This window comes from Podarcis raffonei, chromosome 12 (assembly GCF_027172205.1).
Source record: "Podarcis raffonei isolate rPodRaf1 chromosome 12, rPodRaf1.pri, whole genome shotgun sequence".
Taxonomy (NCBI): Eukaryota; Metazoa; Chordata; class Lepidosauria; order Squamata; family Lacertidae; genus Podarcis; species Podarcis raffonei.
In genome coordinates this window covers 46704252-46725284 of record NC_070613.1, presented here as the reverse complement: position 1 = coordinate 46725284, position 21033 = coordinate 46704252, and the positions used below count along the sequence as shown (strand labels likewise).

Below are 21033 nucleotides of genomic sequence, written 5' to 3'. Positions count from 1 at the left end.
TCCAAAATATTTTTGATAAATGGACTTCTAAAAAAAGAATATGAAGCTCAGTTGCACATCTGAACTTTTTTTAAAAAAATCAGTATTTAAAAAATATTGTCAATAAGGTTGCAAAATCAATTGCTGCTCTCTCCCCAGGCTTTCGTTACCCGCCCTCCCGTCATTAGATTTAGTATATAGACACACGTTAACTTGTAAATGATGCGGCAGACGGCAGTGTTTGTTCAAGTCAATTTTTGAATCTGTTTGCTTGATATTTATTTGATCATAATAATTTCTGAGAAGATGAAAATCCTAATAATGAGAATCACACGAAAGCATCAACAGTCACGCAGTGTTTCTGGTGTCCTACAACTTATTTGCTGTCCGCTTTCCTTCCTGGGGATGTTAATTTTCTCATTTGCCTTTTCTTTGATTTTACTTTTCACCCTGGTAGAAGACGAGAGACAATAGCAACATATCAAAAGGTGAACAACACTGCCATCATTTAGAAATATATTTTTGGGAAATACACATATAGTTATTACAAGTTATGTATACATCTGTGTACCTGTATAATTATATTATTTGTACCCCGTCCATCTGACTTGGTTGTCCTGGCCACTCTGGGCGGCTTCCCCCCCAAATATAAAAACACAGGAGGACATCATATGCTAAAAACTTCCCTATACAAGGTTGCTCGGAAACATACTGGAAGCCAATGTGGGTCTTTCAGAATTGGTGTTATATGGTCCCTGCGGCCGCTCCCAGACACCAATTTAGCTGCCACATTCGGGATTAGTTGCAGTTTCCGAGTCATGGTCAAAGTAGCCTCATGAAGTGCACTGTTTGGGCCATTCATCCTCATCTACCTCATAGGGGTGTTGTGAGGAAGGTCAAGCTGAGAAATTGAACGTTGATGCATCGGTTTTATATGTGTTGGTATCAACCCTGCTACCTATCTTACCTCTCATTTATGATGCCATCCTACATTAACAATTACATTCTGCTTGCCAGTCCTCTGGTATGACAGGAGAAACCAGTTCTTTAAACTTCTGCAAGGGGCAAGCCGCTTCACAGCCCGGCAAAACAAGAGCTTGGGGTGGAAGGTTTTTTTTGGTCCGATAGTGCATCTCAACGGTGAACTCACTGAAAAGAAGAAATGTAGGTCATTAAGAGCATTATGTTGTGCGGATGCCTGATGATCGTCTTCCAAAGCAACTACTCTATTCCAAACTTAAAAATGGAAAGCGTAATGCTGGTGGCCAACAAAAGAGGTTTAAAGACTGTCTCAAGGCAAATCTAAAAAAATGTAGTATAAACACTGACAACTGGGAAACACTGGCCTGCAAGCGCTCCAGTTGGAGAAGAGCCTTTACCAAAGGTGTCGTGGGCTTTGAAGACACTTGAACTCAGGACGCAAGGGAGAAACATGCTAGCAGGAAGGCATGCTTGGCAAATCCACACCGTGATCAATTCCCGCCTGGAAACCAATGTCCCCACTGTGGAAGGACATGTGGATCCAGAATTGGCCTCCACAGTCACTTGTGGTTTCATTGTTAAAACCGTGTTTATGTAAGACAATCTTACTCGGCTATGAGTGATCGCCAAAAAAAGAAGAAGTCATTTCTACAAGATGCAGCCATATATCACCCAGGCCTCACTTCCATTTCATAAGAATTGCTCTGAAAACTCTTCTGATAAGATGGGTGTACTGCTGTACTGCTATCCACGGAAGGCTCAAGACAAGTTGCTGATTTTCTCGACTGAATGCTAATCATCTTGATGGGATTTACTTAAAGAAGCAAAACCAGCCCTTTGTCGCAAGCCGCCTGGTTGTTCAGTTTATTTCATGCATATATATTTAGAAATATGTCCCACAGATATCAATGGGGTTTATTCTGAAGTAAGCCTGCAAAGGATTTCATTCCTACAGGCAGCCCTTGTTGAATTCTGCCTTCAGGCAGTGCAATTATGGGCATAGTTGCTTAGAAGTAAATTTCATTGTGTTCAGTTGGGATTCTTCTCTATTAAGTGCGTTGAGGCATAATCATACACATGTTGTCTCAGAGGTGAGTCCCAGTGGGGCTTATGACCCATTAAGTGTGACTAGAATTGCACTATTGTTTTGGATGTGGTTTAAGAAATCCTTTCATGAAATTGGATATTTTGTGGAATTTTGTCTTGTTTTTCTTTAATAATCGAGAAAAGTTAGGAAAAAGTGGGTAGACAACCTCTCTTGAGCATCTCTCAGTCTTTCATTTGGGAGGCCCATGACACCTTTTCATTGTTGCCCAATTCTAACCTGCTGTTTCAAGTAATTATGATTTAATTGGGATTTCTCAGCTCTGCATCAATGATCAGTATTGTAGATTTGGCACAAAGTGTGACTCAACCCTTTCAACCCCTTTCTGTCTTTCAAAGGTATGCACACCTCAGCCACTCAGCTATGAAATAATTTTTCAATAGCATTTTGAACAGCCAGACGTCAAGCTCAAACACAGAGGGAACGCAACTGATTTTTGACCCATTTCAGCAGTGCAGGAATTGTGAGAAGAAATACTGTGTTTGAGAAGATGAGTGAATTTGCAGATGCTTACCCAATAAGTCACTGATAATTATTGAATATACGAGTTCATATTTACCCACTGTCTTCTTTATATAGCTCAAAAAATAGGCAGGCGGCGTATGGAGGTAGCTTTACGTCGAAAACATTGAGTGCTACTTGGAGAGCAATTATTGTGGTATCATGCTATAAAAGGGAGAAAAAAGAATTCCTTATAACTTTTATGACAGAAGTTTTTGTGTGTGTACATATGTGTATATATGAATATGTAGAGAGTTCTTATCTCAGACTCTGCTAGTTTCAAAGATGCCGTTTTAGACAAGGGCCTCCTTATGGTCTCTAGGACATGTGATATTGCAAAGGGATCATGTTTGCAAATAATCTAAGCAGGCACTAAAGGGAATGAAATGTGCAACAAAATGGGGATGTAAGACCTTAGGCTAGTTCCAGACAGTCAGCTAATTTAGTATTTTAACATGTAGTTTCTTCACATTTAGCTCTGAGGCTGCCTTCAGTATCGATGAAACCTTATGTCAATCATCTCTCTCTCTTTCTCTGTGTAATTACTTTTATTTTGCAGGAACATGAGCTGTGTTGGGACCCTGATTTGGGCTGGAGGGCTATGCAGTTTTCCTACCCAAATCTCTCCCTACAGCCCCCCAAAGATAATGTACAGAATGTGGCCCAATCCAGACCAGGAGGGGAGGGCGACCCATCAAGAGCATAACTGTTTCCCCTTCAAAGTAAAAAGTGACACTCTGTTTATCAACCCTGTTTTTAAAAGATGTGATGTGCATAATGTTACTTGAGTAGACAAATCGCATTTCCAAATAGTCTGCTTAAAGAGGGGAGCCAAAAAGTAGCAGGAGAATGCGAGCTACAGAAGGTTTGGTCAATTTAAAATGTTCATACTTACGGCTGAATACATTAACATTTTTCTTCCATCAGTGGACTTAGTAGCCTCTGTCATCTTATTCAAAATATCTTTCACAAGGAGACCTTAATGGGGATGGAAAGGAATACAAATGCTGGTGAAACCAAGAAGCCCTTTTATCTTTAACCAATTGTTAAAGTAAATTGGCAAAGACTTTTTTCCCAGCTGGGGCAGAGAAGTTCTAACATTCTAGTAATACTCCCAATTCAATTGGGACAGTTGACGGGTATACAATATGGGTGCTGAGTTGGTCTATATACACATAGGAATGTGACTTCGGACTCAGCTACATTAGCAAAGGAAGGAAGGAAGTGTTTTAAATGCGCTATAACATTGGGACACCAGATGGCGCTGTAGAGTTGGACCCTTTGGCAACGTGACTTCCCACTATAAGCTTTATAATGCGTTTTCCTGAAATGTTTCTTTAATGAGTCTAAATCCAGCCTTTGTGTCTACACATGAGGCATGCAGCACTTGGTCTCTCCGAGTGTCCAGCCTTCAATGCAGCCCTTGAACCAAGATAAGTTAGTTGCTCCTGCTTTAGATAATATGCATGCCATATAGAAAGATGTGGGCTTTGTTTTGCTTTTTCTTACCTCCTTGTAGTCGTGATTTCTTTTCTCTTTTGTGTATCCCAAACATTGCATTTAAGGAAAATGCCAAAAGATCTTTCAAATTGTCCATGACTTTGTCAGTAGCCCAGGCTGGTAATGGCTGCTTATGTTTTTTCTACAGTTGAAAAGAAATAAAAGCGGGTGGTGATTCATCTATCAGCCATGCTTTTGCTTTCTCACTCTCATCTCTTCTGTTGTTTCACAGACCTTCATGTTTCTATATAGGAAAACCCATTCCATGCCACATTGGGGCCCACACAAAATGGCTCACAGCCAGCTAATAAAACCATATTACAACGAGAGGGGATTTGGTCTAAATAAATTTCCACGATTGTAGGATTAGAATTAGACTACATAGGTTTATGAGGTCTCCTCTCCCAGCCCCATGTCTATGGCAGTTAAAGAAAAAAAACACACAGTCCCAACTGGGTTGATGAACTCAGTCTAGAAGTTCCCCTTTTTGTGGGGTGTTTTAGCTTGGCTGAAATGTGTCTTTGATTTCTGATAATGTCTCTTATATGGAGCATAGAGAGGTGTGTGTGTGGTTTTGTGTGTGTGTACCAGCCTTTCTCAACCTGTGGGTCCCCAGATGTTGTTGAACTACAACTTCCATCACCCCTAGCTAGCAAGGCCAGAGCTCAGGGATGATGGGAGTTGTAGTCCAACAACATCTTGGGACCCACAGGTTGAGAACCGCACGAAGGTAAAATGTACATTTATAGCTCTACACAACCTTGCCCCCTAAAACCACCACTGATACGTGGTCCTACCTTGGAAGGTTTCCTAGATGGAAATGTGTCCCTGAAGCTGAAAATGGTTCCTCATCCTCGATGTAAACAGTAACTTGGACCACTGCAGCTTCTGCTACTATGGTTACAACAGCCTCCAGCACAAATGATATTGAAAGCAGGGTCGTTAATGACCTTGCCACAAGTGTGGCTTTTATCTGACATGTACCACCTGACCTCGTCCTAAACTCCTTGGTCTTTTTTGTTGGGGATGAACGAGTTTCATATAGGTTTAATAGAAATTACCTGAACAAGTAAAGCATCGTACGCATTCCAGAGTTTGTGACTGTTAAAATCCAGAAGAGCCTTCATATCATATCCCAGGTTAGATGCTAATTTACCTAGAAATGGCTGAAAGATAAAGAGCAGAAGGATTAATGAACCAGTAAGTGCAAATGAATGGTAGGGCCTGATCCTGCAGTGACTGCCATTTTTTAATGGGGCAGAGTTTTGCCCTGCCAGTTCCATAATGTGGGGGGTGCTGCAGTAGCCCCCAATCTTAGAGGACAGAATTAAACGGTGGGCTTTCAGAGCTTGATCCTAAGGAGCACAAGGGAATTGAAAGCTATTGGCAAACAAGGCTGAAATATACTCAGAGTCAAGTGTGGATTTCATGCTCTTTATTCAGCTCATAGTAGTGAGGATTGAAAGTTCCCCCGAAATATCTGCTTTATATACATTATTTACAAAATGGTCCGCACGTGATTGGTTAATTCCGGCATTCTCCTGTAGGCCAATCAGGTTGCGGATTCACTTCCGCCTGGAGCTGGATAGGGTGGCTCCTGCGGACCAATCATACTGCTGCGTTGTTCTAGGACCAATCAGACTGCTGCATTCTGAATCCTATTGTTCTAGGACCAATCAGACTGCTGCATTTTGGATCCTATTGTTCTAGGACCAATCAGACTGCTGCATTTTGGATCCTATTCAACTCAGTACATAACAAAGACGTTAATAGGCAACCAGAGTGCTTTTAAGCATGCTCAATGGCCCCTGAAGACAGCAGCAGAAATAAAATTGACTGCCATTGTTCTGCACCAGTCAGGTTACAGCTTCGGAAGAGCCTTCAAAGGCAGACCCACGCAATGGTCATTTCGACTGCGAGATGGGAAAGATTTAGATTGCCTTGGAGACATAGGATATGAATGGTGGGTTTGTTGAGCTCCCGTCAACTTGAATTTGCCAATACGGACACTTCCAACCTCTTACTACTTCCAGGTGGGATGCTACCGCAGGCTGGAAAAATCCACATTCAGCCAAAGCCCGTCTTATCTCTGCAGTCCTCCTTACCACAGGTGGGAACAGGTGGTCAAAGGAAATTACTGGCTGCTTTGAAAGAAAATTGCTCCTGACAACTGGTGATAGTGACACCAGTCTCAGTGTTCCACATCTGTGAAATAGTACAGACAGCGGCCATTTTACGTGTGTCTGATTGATGCACCTCTGTGCACACACTCATTGTTGCGGATCTTGTGGCCAGAAGAGGGAATGTTACGGGGGTGGGAGTGTGGGCATAATGGGGTTTAATGAGGTGGGGCGGGCTTATGCATGCTCCAGCAATGCACATGGGCGCCAGGAACGCAACCCCCATGCAAATGGGGAGTTCTTATTAGTGGGCTGCCTGTGACTGGACATTTCTACATCTGTCCTGAATTTTATTGTTCCACTTCAGAGAGGATAGGAGGAAAGGAACAAAAGAACCCCGTTCTCTTTCATTTTTGCTCCCAAAGAAAGAACAAGAGACCCCTTCATTCCCTTTTGCTAGTGAAAAGGATGTGGAGAGCAGTAACCAACCAGGGCAGAGGGGTGGAGGGAGAGAGAAAGTGAGCAGGAGAGGCCCCAGTGGGCATTTTGTGCATGCCCCCTGCAAACTTGCCAGTGCCACGGCCTGCTCCCCGCAGCCAACAAGGCAATCCGCCCAGACCTCTTTCATTGCCCCCTTTGGGAAAATTGATTCTCGCTTTATTTTACAAGCAGGCAGGAACATGAAAAATAAAACATTTCAAAGCTGCACAGTGCACAGGTTGTAATTTCAGAGAGATAAGAGAGTCCCTCTGGGGACGGTTGATTCATCTCCAGTTTTAAGCAGCCCATGGAAGTCAGTTTGACTTGCACAACTGCTAAAAGGATCTGTAAGCAAAACAATAGCAAATTTATAATGAGGGAAAACGGTTTATAATAGACGTCACATCAAGAAACAAAAGGCATTTGTCTGTCTTATCAGACATTCGCAGCACATTCTGAGGTATGTCTACTCAGAAGTAAGCACCATTGATTTCAGTGGGATTTACTCACATGGATTGCAGCCATAAGATTCTCCCTTTCCATTTCTTACCATTTGACTTTTCAGTTTTTCCTGGACTGTTTTGGATCCAAAAGTTTCCTTTAGAAGCTGACCGAACTTTGGACATGGAGCGCGAACAGGATAATGCAACAACTAATGAAATGAAATGAAACATATCAGCTAAAAAGACCTCCTCATATTGTCATCTGCCTGTGTATAATACATATGTCCATCCTAAATTCAGATTAATAGTGGGAAGATGCTTCAAGAGCAACCAGTCAGTAGCGTGTGATTAGAACTCCCACTTTTTCTGTTGCAAAAAGTTGCCTTGGTCTGGGGAGGCTTGTGCTAAAGGCTTGGTGGGTTTGCATGGAGATAGAAAGGAGAGCCTCCATGTTTGCTAGACTTTCAGTGCTGACCTTTCTTCAGACTGATACTCTCAGGGCTGCTGACCTCACTTCCTCCTTCTTCACTCCACCATTGAGAGGAGTTATCTTTCCTTTCTTGCTGTACTGCAGAGATGGAAGAGCAAGCATGGTTCTTTGTACATTTACCTCAGCTGCACCTAGGATCTGTCGTATCCAACAAATATTTCCTACAATAAACTTCACTTTCTTATCTTCCATACTCAGAGTGTGACTGCAGCAAGGGTCAAGTGTGCCCCTCCGAGTAGGGATTTTAATGCACACTGCAACTTCTGCTGGTGCATTTAAGCTCCAAGTGCCGTCACAGACTACCTTCCCCATGCCCATGGCCTTGGTCCATGGGCCCTTGGAGGGATGCGGATGGCGCTGTGGGTTAAACCACAGAGTCTAGGACTTGCCGATCAGAAGGTCGGCAGTTCGAATCCCCGTGACGGGGTGAGCTCCCGTTGTTTGGTCCCAGCTCCTGCCAACTAGCAGTTCGAAAGCACGTCAAAGTGCAAGTAGATAAATAGGTACCGCTCCGGCGGGAAGGTAAACGGTGTTTACGTGTGCTGCTCTGGTTCGCTAGAAGCGGCTTAGTCATGCTGGCTACATGACCCGGAAGCTGTACACTGGCTCCCTCGGCCAATAAAGCGAGATGAGCGCTGCAACCCCAGAGTCGGTCACGACTGGACCTAATGGTCAGGGGTCCCTTTACCTTTACAGCTGGTTTTTGCAAATAGAAGCTCTAACGCTGTATCATAACTCCAAGACTTCTCTCTCTCTCTCTTATCTCTATTTATCTCTCTATTTAAGTGAAATATTCACCTCTCAGGTTGCCATGTTTCCATTGAACTGGGAGTGGAAAAGGTTAAAAATACCACACGTTTCCTTACCCTTTCCTCTGAACGTGGCACAGTATGAACTGGAATTGGTTGCCAAGCGATCTCTGTGTTCCAGATTTGGTTTCCTTTAGGAGGAAAGAGTCCGGCCAGATTGGCTTGAGCACTCATAATGGTTCGATCATAATCTGTACTTCGGACATAAATCTGAGAAGGAAAAAATGAAAGAGTGGCTCAGGATGGTATTGTTGTTTTGATCCTAGATGGTTGTTTTCCACAGGGGGAGGTTTAGATCTAACTTGCATACCCACACCAACCCACTTTCAGGGTTGCTGTTCTGGTGACTGCTGTCTTCTTTTTCTGTCTGTGCCCCATCTCCTAACTGGAAATCCAGTGGGAGGGGAGGGACAGAACCAGGAGGACACGGGAAAGGAAAGACAGGGTCTTTCACCTTCTCTCGCCCTCTCTGCTGCAATGATCATAGTAGCCATTGTAAGGAGGGGAAAGGTTGGCGATGGAAAGTCACTGCGGATGCTGCTAGGCTTGTGGGGATTGCAATTATGAGTAAATTTTGAACACATGGTGGAAATCACTACACTTCTGCTTCTATTTGCTTGTCCCAATCCAACAACCATGGGGAAACTCACCCATAGCTAAGCGGCATTTTAGAATGAATTGATTTTAGAATGTATTTCAATTAATTGATTGTGATTTTATGTAAACTGTGTTACTTTTACTGTTGTTAGCCGCTCTGAGCCCGGCTTCGGCTGGGGAGGGCAGGATATAAATAAAATTTTATTTATTATTATTATTATTATTATTGTCATAGTTTGACCCTAACATTATATTAGTATAAATGCTATTGCTGAGAAAACGGGGAAGTTAGTTCCAATACTTGCTTCCTTTCGCTTGTATTCATCACTTAAGAAGTCCTTATATCTGTCCTTTATGAATTGACCCAACAAGTATTGCTGCCGCATTCCACGCTGTGGGGAAAAGGAAAAGGAAAAGTATGCATGTAAAACTCATTGATGCAATTTACCGTCCCCTCCAAGCTACTTCTGACTATTTCAACGGATAAAGGAACACTTTGTGTATTCTAGGCTCGCGGTGTTGGGTGTACATTACATCATCATGAAAAAGCTAAGCTCTGGATTTTGGCCTGTTCCTTTCCGCAGCACCAGGAGAACAAGGTTAATATCTAGATTTGTGGCAGGTCTCCAAGACTGAAAAAAGAGGCTGGACCAGATTCTGTTACAAGTTATGGATGTGTGCTGATATGGCTGTAGCTCTCAGATCACTGGCATTGTTCTAGAGCTGGGTTATGAACGCCATTTACATTCACAGCCCCAACTGCGGACTATGATAGTGGGAGCTGCATTTTGGCAACTTCTGCAGCCTGGGAGTAAAATGTTCACTGCTCTTCATTGAGCGGGGGCTTATGATGGTGGCATCAGGTTTTCTTCTTCTAAACAATGTTTTGTTGCCGTTCCACATCCTGCTTGATGCATGGCTTTTCCCTTCTCGCCCACAGCAATATTCTTGGAACAACACGACCTCATGAGGAAGTGTCGTTTCTAAGGACTCAGTTTGGGGTGAGCAAGATGGAACCCATGCTCAACAGCAGCAAAAGATCAGGTAAAGGAAAGGTACCCCTGCCCGTACGGGCCAGTCGTGTCCGACTCTGGGGTTGTGCGCCCATCTCGCTTAAGAGGCCGGGGGCCAGCGCTGTCCGAAGACACTTCCGGGTCACGTGGCCAGTGTGACAAGCTGCATCTGGTGAGCCAGCGCAGCACACGGAAACGCCATTTACCTTCCCGCTAGTAAGCGGTCCCTATTTATCTACTTGCACCCTGGGGTGCTTTCGAACTGCTAGGTTGGCAGGTGCTGGGACCGAGCAACGGGAGCGCACCCCGCCGCGGGGATTTGAACCGCCGACCTGACGATCGGCAAGTCCTAGGCGCTGAGGTTTTACCCACAGCGCCACCCGTGTCCCAGCAAAAGATTAGAACGCTGCAAAATTTCTAAATGCTGCAATTGACCTTAGACTATGATTGCTCTTTGCTTTTTTTAAAAAAATAAATTTATGTAGTTAACATTCTGTAATTTGGGTTAGTGGACCATACATAAACTATATTACTGTTTGTGTACATTGTACTGAAATGGGCATTGCTATTATTGGAGCCTGAAATAATAAATAACAACGTTTCAGAAGTTTCAGAAGCTTTGTAGAGATTTGGACGTTTGAGCAGTATAGCCATTCTGTTACATAAAATAATAAAACTAATAATTAGTATCTTAATGAGTATTATATAAAGGCAAACAAATCAACAAAATACGTTTTCATTTCTTAGAGCATTATCAGACCGTTGTGAGCTGTCCATATCCTTGTGGCCAGACGTCTTCTTTGACCACATTAGTGGGAAAAGTTGAAAGAGGGCTTCTGTCGCCATGCCTGTAAACCTGGTGAAATGTTTTGAAGATTGCATTAGTTTTCATAGAAAATAGAATTGGATGCAATCTATCGGAATTAAATATTAGCTGCCCTGCTGCCACTCTAAATGTGAAGCACACAACCCTCTCACAACATTACCCCATACCTGTCTACTCAGAAGTCCCAATGACTTGAATTCAGTAGGTCCTGCTTTTTAAGTAAGTGGCTATAATATTATAGCCTTCGTCTATCAGAGAAATGCACTATGAAAAAGCCGCCAGAAGATCTCCTAGCGGTCCTGTGCCTTTGCAATTCTGTGCAGGGGTGAGAGGTTGAAGGGGATTCGCTAATACAGCTGTATTTTGAATTTAGTTTTTGTCCTTTTGAGAGGAGAACACAATGTACGTCAGGAATTTCTAGAGCAGTGGTTTCTCCTGGACCATTTGAAAACTGCTGATGGTCTTGGTGGACCACTTAATGGTTTTTATTAATTACTGTAGTGCTTGCAATCTGCTCTGTGCTGTATAATTTTTAATTATATTTTTAGTGCTTTTTCATGTCTTATATCTTATTGTACTACACTTTGCATTTCATATAATTCAAACTGAAAAACAATGGAAGAAATAAAATAAGTATTCAAAATCATTATGAATACTTCATGAGGACATGTTGCAGACCACCTGAAGGAAGGGCGTGGACCACAGTTTGGGAAGCCCTATTCTAGAGCTAACAGACTTTGAGGGTGGGTATCTACAAAAGGAAGACTGTCAACAATACTGGTGTGTGCTGCTAAGAATAAGTGATAGTTTGCATGCAACTTTAGTGCTGTACAGTTGAAAAAAGGAAGCAAAAGGGGAATATAACATTTTCTCATATTCAGAAAACATGCATTGCAAAATCTGCTGACAGTTGGGCATTGACATTCAGATGTCAAGTGAAATATTGAATGCACTGAACACTTACAAGCCCATTGTGTGTTCTTCATAAAGCTGACCAGAAAAACCAAGAGTTTAAATTCAATTAGACAATATTTTTGTTCAAGCTCTGGTTTGTATACTTGCTTGCTCGTTTAGACATTTTATACCCTGTCCTTTAAACAATGCTTTTTGTGTGTGGTGGTACTTAGCATCATTCATCAAAAGCATTGTGTGGGATGGGAATAATGGAAAGATGGCAACCACAAAATATGGTTAGAAATAGGGGGTAGGGGTGGGATATTCCTAGTGGTCTTTTTTAAGGGGGGAGGGAAGAGAAAAAGCTCAGAAATTTCAGAAACCTTCTGAAAAAAAATTCTACTTAGCATATTAAAATGCATAAAATTATTCACAGGAACATAATTTAGAAAGAAGAGCAGCAAAGATCAACACTGTCAAGGTCATTGTTAGCAATGAAAAGAAGACCTCATGCTTACCAATACAACATACTTCAGTTCCCTTCCTGTGATACTTGGGAGAAGCAGACCCAAGAACAGGATGAAGAAGGCAAAGCCACAACTATTGAAACCGTGCCACAGATGCATCACTGACCCCGTTACTCCCCGTTAGTGAAGGTGGAAAGGGGGAAAGTTGTGTTTTATAAAGAGCAAATCAAGGGGTGGAGACTCTCTGTAAATTTGATCTTGGAGTTAAACTTGAAGGCTACTGATTTAGGTATTTTTGTAATACAGTCAAGGACTGAGAAGGAGATGCCAAATTCTGTAGGCCTGGAGGACCCCACTTGCCTGGAGGCTGTGCCCCATTGCTTTTCTCCAAAAGGAAGGACACTTAGGTCTCTGCTTATGGGCAGGGAACCAAAGATAATGGGGAGGTTGCAGTCTCAGACTTCCAGGAAGAACGTCATGGCAGTTTGAAGGTGAGCCTTGACCTTTCCAATTGGCCAGAGAAGGAATAGCTGCAGAAAGCTTACCCCAACCCCTTGCCACCCCCAGCTCAGTTTGTGTATATGCATTCATGTTATTATGGTCTTTTGCTAGCTGCCTTGAGGACCGCTCAATCCTGTGGTAGGTGGGGTGCAAATCTTCTAAATAAATAAATAAGCAAACATAGTGGCATTGCTGCCAGGAGGGGAGAAACACGCCACTCGCCCACCACACTGGTTGTCACTCAGGGTAAAGGTATTTCAGTGATGGTGGTAACAATAACCCAAACCTATTTAGAAGATAAAAGGGACACGGGTGGCACTGTGGGTTAAACTACAGAGCCTAGGACTTGCCGATCAGAAGGTCGGCGGTTTGAATCCCCGCGACGGGGTGAGCTTCCGTTGCTCGGTCCCTGCTCCTGCCAACCTAGCAGTTCGAAAGCACGTCAAAGTGCAAGTAGATAAATAGGTACCGCTCCGGCGGGAAGGTAAACAGCGTTTCCGTGCGTGCGCTGCTCTGGTTCGCCAGAAGCGGCTTAGTTATGCTGGCCACATGACCCGGAAGCTGTATGCCGGCTCCCTTGGCCAATAAAGCGAGATGAGCGCTGCAACCCCAGAGTCGGCCACAACTGGACCTAATGGTCAGGGGTCCCTTTACCTTGTATTTAGAAGATATTCTATGCAAAAATGTATAGGACAAGTTATAATATCTGCTGGAAATGAAAAAAGGTACATTTTATCATATGTGGCGGACATGTAAGGTAATAAAAGCTTTCTGGGAGATGATATATTATGAAATTTAAAGAGTGCTGAAAATAACTTTTGTTAAGAAACCAGAAGCCTTTTTATTAGGAGTTATAGGTACCGCCATACCAAAGGAGCAGAAAATACTTTTTATGTATGGAACAACAGCCACCCTGATGCTACTAGCCCAAAGATGGAAAGAAGACAAAGTCCCTATCAGAGAAGAATGGCAAAGCAAGCCCATCGACTATGCCGAGATGGCAAAACTGACAGGAACACTCAGAAACCAAGAGGACAAAAACTTTATAAAAGTATGGGAAAAATTTAGGAGACCACTGTAAGCAGATGGAAACAAAAGCAGAATTTTAACTTTACTTGTAGTGTTAAAATTACCATGGATAATATGGTTTGATATAAAAATTGGAGTGTGGAAGAATATGTAGTACAGTATTAAATGTTTAAAATGGGACCCCGTGGAGGGGATGGAGGGAAGTCCTGAGATTTGGAGGAATCTCTATATGAATATACTTTACGATTCTTCGCTTATAACTTTGTATATGTAAAACCAATAAAAATGATTAAGAAGAAGATATTCTGTACAGATGCATAATCTCATGGCCAATTGAAGTATTCGTATGGGCAAATAATCATGGTCAGTCAAGGAGGACATCAACACAGCACAATACCATTAGCTCCATAGATTAAGTGTTCATTGAAGAAGAGAATGTTTAAAAGCTGAGGTACATAATATTGTAGAAACAGACCCAACCGCCAATGGACCATAGTAACATTTGCCCTTAGCAGAAATTGGACACGGACATCATAGGCATCCATTATGGTCAGGATTATGCCCTTTAGCTAATACAGGGCATCTAAGATTTGCAAGAGAGGAACCGAGTGTACCTGGTTGTTTGAGGGAAATGGAAATTATATTTCATGGCTCTAAGGAAAGGACACGTTGCCATAATCTTTTCCATTAATTAAGATTCCGTAGACACATGTTCAATAACTGAAAATAAGAACAAAATGGGGGTGCTTTCACATATGAATAGCAAACTCTAGGGCAACAGGATTTTAGTGATGTGTAGCTGCACCATTTTACCTCAGAAAGGCTTGGCATACAGATGTAACTATTTATTAAGTTTGATTAGCAAAGGTCTCCGGAGGGACTCGCAGCAAAGGTTTTATACAGAGGTAAATAACATGAATATCAGTACATCAATATGGATTTCACAAAAATGATATCATTTACAGAAGTGTCGTGAAATTAGTAACATATAGCACAATCTTTCCACAGAAATGTCTTTTGAGATGTGGCCTCCTGAAGCTTGAGCTTCACGCTGACAGGAGCAGAAACAACATTTTCACATTTACTTCAGCTCTACAGCAGTTTTCTCAAAAGTTGTCATGCTCAGGAACTAAAATGTAGAGCCCTTTATAACAATCAAGATATTAACCAAAAAAGAGGGGAACTTACAGTGCTGGGGAAATTGATAACCCATTTTGAAAGTTTAAGGGAAACCTCACTACCAGCCTGCACTTAAAGGTTCAGGGCCGTACAGAAAGGTAACATTGGGCATATCCAAATTTTCTGAGGTAATGAGTTAGTTGCCCATAATGGTGGCTGCTCTTTGCCTCACCTCTCCCACTGAGCGTGTTTGCTCTTATTAAAGTAATGTACAGCAGTAACGTACACAGGCTCTTCCTAAGTTCAAGGTTTCAAGGAGAGGAGAAGCAAGAATGCTTCATGTCAAAGGTGGGAGCTTTGCCCAACGAATCCGAGGAGCATATAGTTAAAAATATAAAGGCAAGTGAGAAAAACGTTCTTTAAGTTCCTCATAGCCCTTGCCCACCAACACTTCACCCCACTCATCATAATCGTTGGCTGAGGTGGTTGCTTTATTCTGCCCAATGGTAGGGCCGGCCACAGAACCAACTGTTATACCAAAGTCCTCTCACTAAGTTTGCATGCTTATCTCCACAAGCCGTGTGTGAGTGTGCGTGTACACCCCCCCCCCTTGAAACTCAGAATAGCATTTGATGCATCTAATGAAATGGACCGTAGTCTCTTCTTACGCCATAATAATTTTGGTTATCTTTAAGGTAAGATTCTCTGGGTGACATTCAACTAAATGCTACTCAGACCTACTGAAATTAATTTACCTGATCCTTAATTTCAATTGGTCTACTCTGAGTAAAATGTAGTTGACTACTACCCTTTGGAAGGGACGCGGGTGGCACTGTGGGTTAAACCACAGCCTAGGACTTGCCGATCAGAAGGTCGGTGGTTTGAATCCCCGCAACGGGGTGAGCGCCCATTGTTCGGTCCCTGCTCCTGCCTACCTAGCAGTTTGAAAGCATGTCAAGTGCAAATAGATAAATAGGTACCGCTCTGGCGGGAAGGTAAATGGCGTTTCTGTGTGCTGCTCTGGTTCGCCAGAAGCGGCTTAGTCATGCTGGCCACATGACCCGGAAGCTGTACGCCAGCTCCCTTGGCCAATAAAGCGAGATGAGCGCTGCAACCCCAGAGTCGGCCAAGACTGGACCTAATGGTCAGGGGTCCCTTTACCTTTACTACTCTTTGGAAACTGTAGTTAGATCCTTTCAACTCATTAGGACTTACTTTGCAGGAAACATGCCTAAAGCCAGGCTGCAATTAGAAACCTTACTGCAGTTGTGATCAGGTACCTCCTTAGATCCCCCCCCCAAAGTTGATGATTCAAGGGGTAGCTGTTTAGGTAAGAAATGTTTTTCACATAGCCTCCAAAACGATTGAGCAGGAACCAACAGGTTACTTTCCGTCCCCAGATCTGTTCCCCTGAACTGGAGCACCCTGGAATCGTTTGGATCAAGGTGCACATGTCAAAAATATGCTCCTTCAGAAAGGGTGGAACTACCTTGCCAAAAAAGAACTATGCCTGCAGCAATCATACTGCTACTGTTCAGTTTTCTACCCCACCTACCCCAAAAAAAACCCCAGAGGCTTTGTGAGTTCTCAAAAGAGACTGGAAAAAGCACAGGGGAAACACAGGAGAACAAATATTTGATTATGTTACGAAAGGGGGGAAAGTGGAGATTATTTTTCCCCCTATTTTTTGTGGGTTTTTAAAAAACTTATTTATTTTCACAAAGTAATAATCATAAATAAATAAGAATAAAAATGTGCACTCCACCACCGAGACCATTCCATTGTAACTATCCAACCACCCAAAATTTCAACACCTCTTGCGATGATTTGACCCCTTTCCATTTTAACAGTACAAATTCTACAGACACCCTCCATATCTCTATATCATTTCTCCTGCGTATTCTCCATCTTACCTTAATGGCACCTGTTAATTTATCATTAATAGCTATATCCCACATCTCTTTATACCATTCTTCCATTTTATATTCTGCTTGCCCCTTCCATTTCCTAGCTATCATAATTCGTGCAGCTGTCAATAAATTTGTGAGCAAGTTCTTCATAGCCTGTGAACCTTCCACGCCATCGTAAATTGATAATAACGCTACCTCTGGACTTTCGGTCAGCTTTAACTCAGTGATTTCAGTGATTTAAACACCCCTTGCCAAAAAAAAATAACATAACACCCAATATTCCTTGTTTATTTGAGTGGAGATTCTGACTTACAGTGAAAAACATCCTTGGCTGACTTAACCACAATCTGAGATTTGAAGGAGTAAGAGTGACATCTAGTGAGTAAGTTCTTTTTCACAGTTTCATCAGTTTAGATATTTGTGCACACCCAATCAATATGTACATTTGTTCTACATGCTTCATTGGGGTCATTCATTATGGCCCAAAGGGGTCCTCTTATTCTCCATATTAAATACCCCACACCCAGGTTAATCATGAAAAGACCATGATTGTTTTTTGATAGGATAAACTTATTGGTTTCTGTAATTAGTAGAATCCAGAGGTGTCTGAATTCAGAAGAATACAAGTATGCAGATTCTTTCCCTGCAAATTCTATTGCTGGAAAAACAGTAGCAACTCCTTGAGTACTTCAGGAATATTTTCCAGTATGGATATATTGATACCACTTTTTCAGAAGAATAGAGGAAGTTGTTTATAGAGCGCAATGCAATTTTATGACCCGTTGAAGATTTTAACTACCTGCTGCCAATACACCCCCTATATAAATGACTTCTGTTTGAGAAATCTAAAGGGAGGGGGAAGGGTGGCAACATCCATGTAAATAAAAGCCACCACAGAGAGAAGGAAAGAGCATCTTTAATAGTTGTTGTGCCACTACCGAATTCAGGAAGTTAGAATCTGAATTATTTGCACACTAGAGCCAAAATGCTTTTACAGTACAACCTCAAAAAGTTGAAGGCTGTCAGAAATTTGGAAAATGCTGGTGAAAGACATTAACAAGTTCAAGGCTATCAGTATTATGAAAAAATATGCATTAAAAAAGGACAGGTTGACACTGATTTTGACAAAGCCAGCAGGGCAAACCATTGGAATTGTTGTGAGTTGCTGTTGTTTTGCAGGGTTAGGCTGTACCATAACTGTCAACTTTCCCCCTTGACAGCTATGGGCTGTACATCTGAGTCCCTTCTAATTGCTGGATCCAGCAACGATTCCATTGCTGGAATAGTCAGGCCAACTTCTTTGTAATGACCCTAAGCATGGACCCTCGATTTCTGCTTCAGTCCAAGGCTGTGGCAAAGGGAGAAGCAAGACCTTTTGGGAGTGTTGATGCCGTGAGCCCCTCCATTGTAAGCTCAGGTTGCATATATGTGTAAATAAACCATATATCATAAAGACACCACAGTCTCTGCTGTACCTCATTCTGAAGGAAACATGAACCCTGGGAAAGTGTCTGGAATCTCACTCCACTCAGTGATTGGGGTGTCATGCAATAATATGTTTCTCTCCCCACCCACACATCTTCTTTGACATAGGGAGGAGGGAGCTGGAACAGCCTTTGCAGCTGGCATGGGATCAGGCACTTCAAAGCTGTAGGAACTGAACAGAGCTGCAGTGATAAGCTGAGATCCTGTACAAATTGTCCTGGTAGCACAGTCCTCCTTTCCCAATGTTTCTCCTTTATTGTTTCTGGCAGGTTGCCTGCCCCCTGCCCAGCTCCCATGAATGATCTGTATCCATTGTTTACTGCACTAGATGTGTTGTCAGAATTCAAACCTTCTGGCCGATCCAACAGCTCGATAAATGAAAGCGGTGCTTGAAGAATACAGGATTTGTGCATGAAATAGGTAAATGGGTTTCTGAAAAAGATTATTAGAGCGTCTCCACCCCCATTGTTCAGCCCGGACACTGAGGTCCAGCTCTGAGGGCCTTCTGGTGGATCCCTCATTGCTAGAAGTGAGGTTACAGACAACCAGGCAGAGGGCCTTCTTGGTAGTGGCACCCGCCCTGTAGAACGCCCTCCTGTCATATGTCAAGGAAATAAACTGAGGTGCAGCGTAAATTAATAATGCAGAGTTTTTAATTGAATAAAAGCTTTACTGAGTTAAAATAAACTTCTTCATAAACAACATGGTTCCAAACAGTTTGACTGAGATTATATACTGACTCTGTTCACAACTGAGGCAGACTGACTCTGTTCACAACTGAAATCTTACAGAGAGCACAAAGTGAAACTGGCTGCTAAGTCACATGTCAGAGTGACTCAACACCTAGAAGTTAGCAGTTAGGCCTGAATAACTTTAGTAGGCCCAAATGATTGTGCAGTCCCAGCACTTCCCAGCTTGCTTTGCTGCTTCTGCTGTCAAGTGTCTTTGTCACATGACATAAACATCTATCTGACTTTGAGAAGACATCTGAAGGCAAACCTGTTTAGGGAAGTTTTTAATGTTTGATGTTTTATCGTGTTTTTAATATGTTGGGAGCTGCCTAGAGAGGCTGGGGAAACCCAGCCAGAAGGGTGGGGTATAAATATATTATTATTATTATTATTATTAAGCTCAGTAGCACTTGGGAATGCTTTAGTCTAACCCTTATATTTGTCAGTAACGTTGCAAAATAGATCTTTGTTCCCCCCCAACCCCCAGACGCTTTCCTGACCCCAAGAATTTACAGTTCAGCAGCGTATAAATACACATTAACTTGCAAATGACGTGGCAGTTGGTGGTGTTTGCTCAAACTAATTTATTGCAACCATTTGCCTGATTTTTATTTGATTAGAATCATCACTGGGAAGAAGAAAATGTTGATGAGGAGGACTGCATGAAAGCACCAACAGTCATGTAGTGCTCCTGGTGTCCCACAACTTATTTGCTCTCCAGTTTCCTTCCTGAGGATGTTAATTTGCTGATTTGCCCTTTATTTGACTTTCCTTTTCATCCTGGTAGAAGATGAGAGATAACAGCAACATCCAGAAAGGTCAAAAACACTGCCAATATTTAGAAACATATATTTGGGAAATATGCAGATAGTCATTATATGTTATGTATACATTTGCATTCCTTTTAGATCTATGTCCATCTATAGTACATGAGAGCCAGGGTTAGCATGCAGGACTAGGACCAGGGAGACCTGGGTTCAAATCCTCCATTTTTCCATTAAGCACACTGACTCACCTTGGGCCAGCCACACAGTCTAGCCCACTTCATAGGGTTGTTTAAGGATAACTGGGGTGGCGAAGGTACTTCTTGCATTTTGTTAACTACCTGGAAAGCACTTGTGGCAAAGTGGGTAACAGAAATTGCTTAAGGAGAAATCAACACTAGTTAACATATTGACTCCAAATAAACTTGGAGAAGATGCATGAAGGAATTGAAGCCTGAAAGGAAGTGAATTTTTTTACTAATAGGTATTTACTAAAAAAGTAGGAATCAGTAAGGAGGAAGAATAGGCTGCCTTTACGTCTTCTGCCTTGTCTCCTTTTTAGGTAACAATTGTTGTAGCTTTCCTCCCAACAGTGACGTCCTCCAAAGTACACTGGGAATTGCATTTTACCCCTCACAAAGCTACAATTCCCGACAGCCTTAACAAACTACAGTTCCCAGGATAACAGGGAAGTCTGCTTTCCAGTGTCTTGGGGGTGGGGCAGGATGAAGGTGGGGGGGTAAAAGCTGCATTCCTAAAGCCTCGAACCTCAAACAGTCCAGCCCCTCTAATTATTATGATTTTGAGAGGAAGGTCAAGCTGGGACGTTGAAAGATGAAACATCCGTTTTACACATGTTTGTTTCAACCCTATCTTACCTCTCATTTACGATGCCGTCCTACATTAACTGTTACATTCTGCTTGCCATTCCTCTGGTACAACAGGAGAAACCAGTTCTTTAAACTTCTGCAAGGGGCAAGCCGCTTCACAGCCCGGCAAAATGAACTTTTAGCAGCCAGAAACACCATAACCAGACACTGGAGAGACCTGTCAGGAGTAAGCATGGACCAATGGTACCAAATAGTATAGGAAACAGACCTACTAGAAAAATTAACCAATAAACTGAAACTGACACGGGGACAAATAGAAGAAGACACCTTCACCCCGGTATGGCTCCCCTTTATCACATATACAGCCCAACAAGACAATGACAATAATCCACCAACAGCATACAAATCAATATGGCTAACCTGATCCAAAACACCCACCCACCCCACTCACACACGAAA

General features: G+C 42.5%; 1 protein-coding gene and 1 long non-coding RNA gene across 5 annotated transcripts; one reads left to right on the top strand and one right to left on the bottom strand.

The window, feature by feature from the left end:
- Window positions 1-239: 239 nt before the first annotated feature.
- On the bottom strand, window positions 240-21033 carry LOC128424187 (prostatic acid phosphatase-like). 4 transcript variants are annotated; one of them, XM_053410083.1, is made up of 11 exons: window positions 20623-21033; window positions 10779-10874; window positions 9311-9397; window positions 8466-8618; window positions 7217-7318; window positions 5128-5232; window positions 4076-4208; window positions 3462-3544; window positions 2625-2731; window positions 947-1128; window positions 240-429 (listed from the first exon to the last, which is right to left on the bottom strand). In XM_053410083.1, the coding sequence occupies exons 3-10, from the start codon at window positions 9389-9391 to the stop codon at window positions 972-974; spliced, it is 921 nt and encodes a 306-aa protein (XP_053266058.1). In that variant the 5' UTR covers window positions 9392-9397; window positions 10779-10874; window positions 20623-21033; the 3' UTR covers window positions 240-429; window positions 947-971. The 4 variants fall into 4 exon arrangements, with proteins under 4 accessions (XP_053266058.1, XP_053266060.1, XP_053266057.1 ...); XM_053410085.1 differs by lacking the exon at window positions 20623-21033 and adding an exon at window positions 16070-16395; XM_053410082.1 differs by lacking the exon at window positions 20623-21033 and adding an exon at window positions 14350-15420.
- Window positions 9718-10909, top strand: LOC128424188 (uncharacterized). The gene is made up of 2 exons (XR_008332947.1): window positions 9718-10049; window positions 10421-10909. It is a non-coding gene; the product is annotated as an uncharacterized LOC128424188 (long non-coding RNA).